Raw genomic sequence first — 9,797 nt, 5'->3', positions numbered from 1 at the left:
GTGCCAGTGGAAAGAAAATCAAATGCACCAGGCTGGCATGGAACGGTTGTGGTTGTGCCAGTGGAAAAAAAACTGTGCTGGGCTGGCTCGGCACGGTTGTGGTTGTGTCAGTGGAAAAAAAAATCAACTGTGCTGGGCTGGCTTGGCACGGTTTGTGATGGTGTGCCAATGGGGAAAAACAGACACCAAAATGAACATGGCAGGGTGGACTTAAAAAGACGTCTTTATTTACAGTTTAGGAGACACTCACACAGCCCCCCTCCCGCTCCTTATCCCCCCCACAGACACACAACACGCGCACAACGGCACACACACGCGCACAACGACACACACACGAACACACGCAGGTCCCACCTCCCCCGTGACGTCTTCAACAAGACTGTTCGGCCAAGTGCTGAGTAGCGCATGGCAGCAGCTGGCACTGAGGCACACAAGGGTGGTTGTTGTGGGGGCGGTGGACAGCACCACGCCCGGCCACCTTTGTCTCCCCCAGTGGCGATGTTTGCTACACACCGCTACACCAGGTACTCATCTGAGGCTGAGTCGACCTAGGGGAGGAGGTCCAGGACCAGTTCAGATAATCGCTGTCACTGCTGTTGGCCGTGAGAGGGAAGCACTACCGCTCCCCACTACACACGGACACGCCAACACACACCATGACACACACGGACATCCTTACACACACACACGGACACGCCAACACACACCGACACACACGGACATCCTTACACACACACAAGGACACGCCAACACACACCCTGACACACACAGACATCTTTACACACACACAAGGACACGCCAACACACACCCTGACACACACGGACATCCTTACACACACACAAGGCCACGCCAACACACACCCCGACACACACAGACATCTTTACACACGGACATGGCAACACACACACCCCGACACACACGGACATCCTTACACACACACCGCTAGACACACACGGACACGCTTACACACACACACGGACACACCGCTAGACACACACGGACACGCTTACACACACACGGACACACCCCTAGACACACACGGACACACCTACACACACACGGACACACCCCTAGACACACACCTACACACACACGGACACACCCCTAGACACACACGGACACACCCCTAGACACACACGGACGCACCTACACACACACACCTCCTTGCACACGTGAGTGTGTGTGTGTGCTGGGGGAGATGCGGTGGTGCCCCCCCCCCCGTGGTGACGTCACTCCGACTCCTCCCCCTCTTCCCGCTTCTTCTTCTTCTTCCGCTTCTTCCTCGTCGCCTCGTCCACCTGCAGGCGAGTGAGTGAATGAGTGGGTGGGTGAGTGAATGAGTGGGTGGGTGGGTGAGTGGGTGAGTGAGTGGTTGAGCAGGTAGGTGAGTGGATAGCCGAGTGAGCAGATTCCCTATGCTACACAATCAGAAAATTCGACTCATCTCAGCCTTGCCTAAACCACCAACTCTGCGTCTCTACTTGACGTAGCGATCAGAAAAGTCGACTCATCTCAGCCTTGCCTAGACCACCAAACTCTGCGTCTCTACTCGGCGTGCGATCAGAAAAGTCGGCTCATCTCGGCCAACGGGGAGGGGGGGCAGTGGGGGGCCCGGAGGCCCCACCCCCCCCTCCAACCCCGCCTGCCCCCACCTCCGCCGACCAATCGGCGCTCGGCTCCCAGAGGCCGTTGGCCAATGGGAGCTGAGCTTACTCCCCCACCCGGCAAGACGCTGGGGGGGGAGCGGCCGTGGTGGGGAGAGGGGGCGGTGGCTCTGAGAATGGATAAACATCATCATCACTTCGCACCACTACCACCACCACTACCACCATTACTACCACCACCACTAACCACCACCACCACTACCACCACTATCACCACTAGCACCACCACAGTCATCATGACAACCATAAATATCATCATCACTTCGCACCACTACCACCACCACTACCACCACTACCACTACCACCACTATCACCACTAGCACCACCACTAGCACCACTACCACCACCACTACTACCACTACTACCACCACTACCACCACCATTAGCACCACTACCACCACCACCACTACCACCACCATTAGCACCACCACCATTAGCACCACTACCACCACCATTAGCACCACTACCACCACCACTAGCACCACTACCACCACCACTACCACCACCACCACTACCACCACCATTAGCACCACTACCACTACCACCACTACCACCACTACCACCACCACTACCACCACTAGCACCACTACCACCACCATTAGCACCACTACCACCACTACCACCACCACCACCACTACTACTACCACCACCACTACCACCACTACCACAGTCATCATGACGACCATAAACATCATCATCACTTCGCACCACTACTACCACTACCATAGTCATGACGATCACGATGATGACGGTGACGACGATCATATTAACTATGAGGACGATGACGACCACGATCACGGTAACTATGACGACCACGGTAACTATGACCACCACGATAACCATGATGACGATGATAAACTCGCCCCCTCCCTCCGCACGATCCCGACCACAAGCTCTGTGATCCCACCACTACGGTGTTGGGCACCACCACCACCACCCACCTCCTCCTCCTCCTCGGCCGTCCCTGCCGAGGCCTCCATAGCCTCCTCCTTCTTCTTCTTCTTCTCCTTCTTCTTCAGCGACGACGATGGCGTCGCTGCTGCTGCGGCGTCGCCGCCGCTGTCGCCACCGCTCCCCCGGTCGCCGGATGTCTCCGCCAGGAGCTTCGTCTTCTTCTCCTTCTTAATCTTCTTCTTGCCGGGCGACGGCGGCGTTGTCGGCGGCGCCTGCCGTGCCTCCCCATCGCTCTCGCCGGCGCGCTTCCTCTGTGCGGGCGACAACATCGACAAGCCGGCAAGTTAACCACCAGATCTTGACTCACGATCCTCACCGGCTACGGTCGTAGCAACTTCTAATAGCTTCAATAATAATAATAATAGCTTTAATAATAGCTTCAATAATAATAGCTTCAATAATAATAGCTTTAATAATAGCTATAATAAGAGCTTTAATAACAATAAGCTTTAATACTAAGCTTTAATAATAATAGCTTTAATAACAATAAGCTTTAATAATAATTTTTATAACTTTAATAATAACAACTTTAATAATAACTTCAATAATAATGGCTTTAACAATAATAGCTATAATAGCTATAATAATAGCTTTAATAACAATAATAGCTTTAATAAAAATTTTTATACTAACTTTAATAATAATAACTTTAATAATAGCTTTAATAATAATAGCTTTAATAATAATTTTTATAATAACTTTAATAATAATAACTTTAATAATAATAGCTTTAATAATAATTTAAATAACTTTAATAATAATAACTTTAATAATAACAACTTTAATAATAACTTTAATAATAACTTGAATAATAGCTTTAATAATAACAGCTTTAATAATAACTTTAATAATAACTTTAATAATAATTTAAATAATAACTTTAATAATAACTTTCATAATAATAACAACTTTAATAATAACTTTAATAATAATAACTTTAATAATAATAGCTTTATTTCTTAACCAAGGCGTTCGCTCGCAAGTTACGACAATTCTTATCAACAAGAAGTTTTTTTGGGTTAAAACGCTTAAATCTAAACCGCCGTCGACGTCACGGTGACGTCACGGTGACGGCGACGTCGGGGTGGTGGTGACGTCACGGTGACGTCGCCGACGCGGTGACGTCGCGGTGACGGTGACGTCGCGGTGACGTCGCGGTGACGGTGATGTAGCGGTGACGTCGCGGTGACGGTGATGTAGCGGTGACGTCGTGAAGGTGACGTCGCGGTCACGGTGACGTAGCGGTGACGTCGTGGTGACGGTGACGTCGTGGCGATGGTGACATCGTGGTGACGGTGATGTAGCGGTGACGTAGCGGTGACAGTGACGTCTTGGTGACAGTGACGTCGTGGTGACAGTGATGTAGCGGTGACGTCGTGGTGACGGTGATGTCGTGGTGACGGTGACGTCGTGGTGACGTCGTGGTGAAGGTGACGTCGTGGTGAAGGTGACGTCGTGGTGAAGGTGACGTCGTGGTGAAGGTGACGTCGTGGTGACGGTGACGTCGTGGTGACGTCGTGGTGAAGGTGACGTCGTGGTGACGTCGTGGTGAAGGTGACGTCGTGGTGACGGTGACGTCGTGGTGACGTCGTGGTGAAGGTGACGTCGTGGTGAAGGTGACGTCGTGGTGACGGTGATGTAGCGGTGATGTCGTGGTGAAGGTGACGTCGTGGTGACGGTGATGTAGCGGTGACGTCGTGGTGAAGGTGATGTAGCGGTGACGGTGACGTCGCGATGACGGTGATGTAGCGGTGACGTCGTGGTGACGGTGATGTAGCGGTGACGGTGACGTCGCGGTGACGGTGATGGTGATGTAGCGGTGACGGTGACCCACCTTAGCCGGAGGCATCCCCGCCTCCTCCCCATCCCCCGTCGCTGCGGGGGCGGCTGCCGCAGATTTCTTTGACGGACCGCGCCGGCCGGCACTGAGCGGGGGGGACGGAAAAAAAACAAAATCCACAAAGAGGGGAGGGGGGTGAGAGGGGGGTGGGGTGAGAGGGGGGTGGGGTGAGAGGGGGGTGGGGTGAGATGGTGGTGGGGTGAGAGGGGGGTGAGAGGGGGGTGAGAGGATGGTGGGGTGAGAGGGGGGTGGGGAGAGAGAGGGGTGGGGTGAGAGGGGGGTGGGGTGAGAGGTGGTGGGGTGAGAGGGGGGGGGGGGTGAGATGGTGGGGGGGTGAGATGGTGGGGGGGGTGAGAGGGTGGTGAGAGGGTGGTGAGATGGTGGTGGGGTGAGATGGTGGGGGGGTGAGATGGTGGTGGGGTGAGATGGTGGGGGGGTGAGATGGTGGGGGGGTGAGATGGTGGGGGGGTGAGATGGTGGGGGGGTGAGATGGTGGTGAGATGGTGGTGGGGTGAGATGGTGGGGGGGTGAGATGGTGGGGGGGTGAGATGGTGGTGAGATGGTGGGGGGGTGAGATGGTGGGGGGGTGAGATGGTGGGGGGGTGAGATGGTGGGGTGGTGAGAGGGTGGTGAGATGGTGGTGAGATGGAGGTGAGATGGTGAGATGGTGGGGGGGTGAGATGGTGGGGGGGTGAGATGGTGGGGGGGTGAGATGGTGGGGGGCTCACCCGTAGTCTTCGTACGTCTCCTTCCAGTCGTCGGGCGTCTTGTCGTTGGTCTTGCCGTGAGGGTCCAGCAGGCCCTGCTTGATCATCAGCTTCTTCTTACTCGCCTGCGGGGACGGCGGGGGGGGAGCCGTGAGCCGTGACGGTGGACGGGAGGTGCGGGGGGCGGCGGCAGTCGCGATGGGGGGGGGGGATGGGACACGGGGGGGTGGAGTGGGCGGGGGTGACGGTGGTGATGCGATGACGGGGGTCGTGGGGGTCGTGGGGGTGATGGGGTGATGGGATGGTGAGGGGGATGGGGGCGATGGGGGCGATGGGGGTGATGGGGGTGATGGGGTGATGGAGTCGAGGAGCGTGAAGGGTGATGGGGTCACGAGTTTGATGAGCGTTAAGGGGTATCGGGGGGGGGGGGGGGGGGTGGGAGCGGACGGGGGGGCGACAGGGTTGACGGGGCTTGATGGGGTTGACGGGGCTGGCGGGGCTGACGGGGTTGACGGGGCTTGACAGGGTTGACGGGGCTGACGGGGCTTGACAGGGCTGACGGGGCTGACGGGGCTGGCGGGGCTGACGGGGCTGACGGGGCTGACAGGGCTTGACGGGGCTTGACGGGGCTTGACAGGGCTGACGGGGCAGACGGGGCTGACGGGGCTGGCGGGGCTGGCGGGGCTGGCGGGGCTGACGGGGCTGGCGGGGCTGGCGGGGCTGACGGGGCTTGACGGGGCTGACGGGGCTGACGGGGCTGACGGGGCTGGCGGGGCTGACGGGGCTGGCGGGGCTGACGGGGCTGGCGGGGCTGACGGGGCTGGCGGGGCTGACGGGGCTGGCGGGGCTGACGGGGCTGACGGGGCTGACGGGGCTGACGGGGCTGGCGGGGCTGACGGGGCTGGCGGGGCTGACGGGGCTGGCGGGGCTGACGGGGCGACGGGTACACACCTTGGGTCCCAGACCCCACTTGCGGGGGTAGGTGTCCCTCTCCATGATGACGCGCTTGATCTTGGCCACCACGCCGTGGCTGCACGTGGACATCACCGCCGTGGTCATCAGAGCGCTGGCTGTGGGTGGGCGGGCGGCAGGGGTCACGCGGGGTCACGGGGGGTCACGCGGGGTCACCCGCACAGCCACGAGCTACTCAGCGATATTTAGATTTTTCTCTTTCCCCCTCCGATGTACCACACATTACACTACCCTACACTAACACTACACTTGTATACACTACACACTACCCTATGTTGGACAAAATTTTTCAATTATTTCAATGGAAATTTGGTCCAACATGGACTAGACCCCGATACACCTGCGCTGGGTTAGGCACTGCCTCACCAATACTTACTTTACTTGGAATGGCACCTTCTACAAACAAAATGAGGGTACCCCCATGGGATCCCCCTTGTCACCAGTGATAGCCAATGTTTTCATGTAGAAATTTGAATCAGACGCCATCCAGACTTCCACCCTCAGACATTCCCTGTGGAAGAGATATGTGGATGACACTTTCGTCATTTGGCTACATGGCCTTCCCAGCTTTGAACCTTTTCCAAGACCACATCAATTCCAGACACCCCGCCATCAAATTCACCATGGAAGTGGAGAAAGATGGCAAGCTGCCATTCTTGGATGTTCTGTTTGAGAGGAGACCTGATGGCTCATTGGGGCATTCTGTCTACAGGAAACCCACCCACACAGATTCCTACTTGAAACCTGATTCCCACCACCACCCCACTCAAAATAATTATCTCATCAAAACGTTATACCACAGGGCTCATTGCATTTCGGACCAAGACCACCTGACCAGTGAATTAAAACATGTACATCTGACCCTAAAAAGGAATGGATACTCTGACCGTACCATCCGCCAAGCTGTTTCTCCCTCCATACAGAAACAACCACTTGATACTACGATCAAAAACCATCACACTACAATATATAGCAGGCGTTACTAAAAAGATCTCCAAAATTCTAAACAAACACAAGATCCTGGTCCGGTTCAATACAGTACACAAAATCCATGACCTGATCCCTTCCATATTCTTGGTTCTTTCGGTAAAGAATATGAATCACTGCAGTCACAAAAGCTTTAAATCTAAAGTATCCCTTCCGTGAAGGATGTCGTTCCTGACTTACAGTACCCCGGGGTTTACAAATTGAGTTGTACCTGCAGTGATTGCTATATCGGGGAGACGAAACGACATGTCTCTGATCGAATTCGCGAGCACAAATCAGATTTGAAACACGGCAGAACGAATTCTTCTGCCGTAGCTGATCACTGTTACAACGCTGTGGGTGATCACGATATAGTTATCTCCGATACCAAGGTCCTCTGCAAACCCACGGGTTTTTATCAGAGATTTGTCCACGAGGCAATTCAGATTTACAAACACAAAAACAATTTCAACCGAGAGGATGGTTTCAAATTAAGCAACCATTGGAAAGATGTTCTAAATCGAACCAAACATTAAATTAATTTTCAATGGTACAGTATATTTATTCCAGTAGTGGTATCCCATACTTTCACAGTAGTACATATTATGCTAATTCCTTTGTCAAGGCGTTTTTGTTTCCTCCCTCACACATTAAAGGACGTGACCTGGGCTTGCTGTCTTCACTCCAACGCTGTCCTCTGGACAGTCCGGTCCCTTCACCTAATGAAGGCCGCTTGTGTTGTGGCCGAAACGTCGTGATTTTTATTGTTTTGATTTTTTACCTACGTGACTTTACCGAATAGAACCAAAGAGTAGTCACGAAAGCTTCAAATCTAGAATATTTGTATACATTATACACTACCCTACACACTACCCTACACTATACACTACACTTGTATACACTATACACTACCCTACACACTACCCTACATTACACTTGTATACACTCTACACTTGTATACACTACCCTACAATATACACCACACTATACACTACACTATACACTACCCTACACTATACACTACGCTTGCATACACTATACACAACACTTGTATACACTATACACTACCCTACACTATACACTACACTATACACTACCCTATACACTACACTATACTACACTATATTCTACACTATACACTACACTTGTATACACTATACACGACACTTGTATACACTATACACTACCCTACACTATACACTACACTACACACTACCCTACACTACATTATATTCTACACTATACACTACACTTGTATACACTATACACGACACTTGTATACACTATACACTACCCTACACTATACACTACCCTATACACTACACACTACACTATACTACACTATACACTACATTATATTCTACACTATACACTACACTTGTATACACTATACACGACACTTGTATACACTATACACTACACTATACACTACCCTACACTATACACTACCCTACACTATACACTACCCTACACTATACACTACCCTACACTATACACTACCCTATACACTACACACTACACATTATACACACTACACTATACACTACCCTACACTACACAATACACTACACACACAATACACTACACACTACATTACACTCTACAGTATACACTACACTACATTATACTCTACACTATATACTACACTTGTATACACTATACACTACACTTGTATACACTATACACTACCCTACACTAGTATACACTATACACTACACACTACACTACACTTGTATACACTATACACTACCCTACACTATATTCTACACTATACACTACACTATACACTACACTATACACTGCACTACCCTACACTTTACACTACACTATACACTACACACTACCCTACACTACACACTACCCTACACTGTACACTATACTACTATACACTACACTATACTACCATACACTACACTATACTCTACACACTACCCTACACTATACACACTACAATACTATACACTACACCCTACACTATACACTACCCTACACTATACACTACCCTACACACTACACACTACACTATACATTACACACTACACTACTATGCACTATACTCCACACTACACACTACTCTACACTCACCGACGCAGATGGCCTCGCCCTTGGTGGTGATCACCACCACGTCCTGGTTCACCTCGATGCCATCCTCGTACCGCAGAACGCCGGGCAGCATCACCTTGGCGCCATAGCACACCGCGTTCACCTGTGCCGCACACAGACAAAGGGTCCCCCAACCCCCCAGGTAGCCTTCAACAAGACCGTAGGGGCAAGTGCTCTTAGTAGTGGAGAACAGCAGCGGACACTGTCAAGGCTACCGCCACTGTGAAGGCCTACCGCCACTGTGAAGGCTACCGCCACTGTGAAGGCTACCGCCACTGTGAAGGCTACCGCCACTGTCAAGGCTACCGCCACTGTCAAGGCTACCGCCACTGTGAAGGCCTACCGCCACTGTGAAGGCTACCGCCACTGTGAAGGCTACCGCCACTGTGAAGGCTACCGCCACTGTCAAGGCTACCGCCACTGTGAAGGCTACCGCCACTGTCAAGGCTACCGCCACTGTGAAGGCTACCGCCACTGTGAAGGCTACCGCCACTGTCAAGGCTACCGCCACTGTGAAGGCTACCGCCACTGTGAAGGCTACCGCCACTGTGAAGGCCTACCGCCACTGTGAAGGCCTACCGCCACTGTGA

The 9,797-nt window shown here is 52.4% G+C and overlaps 1 protein-coding gene across 1 annotated transcript in view; it reads right to left on the bottom strand.

The window, feature by feature from the left end:
* Window positions 1-202: 202 nt before the first annotated feature.
* The window catches only part of DKC1 (dyskerin pseudouridine synthase 1), a 40,643-nt gene continuing 31,048 nt past the window's right edge, over window positions 203-9,797 (bottom strand). Inside the window, exons 10-15 of the mRNA XM_076058335.1 lie at window positions 9,190-9,310; window positions 6,118-6,236; window positions 5,188-5,291; window positions 4,454-4,544; window positions 2,607-2,870; window positions 203-1,299 (exon numbers count right to left, since the gene is read on the bottom strand). Of these exons, the coding sequence (XP_075914450.1) occupies window positions 1,231-1,299; window positions 2,607-2,870; window positions 4,454-4,544; window positions 5,188-5,291; window positions 6,118-6,236; window positions 9,190-9,310 (768 nt within the window). The 3' untranslated portion in view covers window positions 203-1,230. The remainder of the gene's footprint in view (window positions 1,300-2,606; window positions 2,871-4,453; window positions 4,545-5,187; window positions 5,292-6,117; window positions 6,237-9,189; window positions 9,311-9,797) is intronic.

Source organism: Petromyzon marinus, assembly GCF_048934315.1.
Source record: "Petromyzon marinus isolate PM22_M1 ecotype Great Lakes invasive population chromosome 70 unlocalized genomic scaffold, UKy_Petmar_22M1.pri1.0 chr70_unloc.3, whole genome shotgun sequence".
NCBI classification, from domain to species: Eukaryota; Metazoa; Chordata; class Hyperoartia; order Petromyzontiformes; family Petromyzontidae; genus Petromyzon; species Petromyzon marinus.
This window is presented reverse-complemented; position numbering and strand designations above follow the sequence as displayed.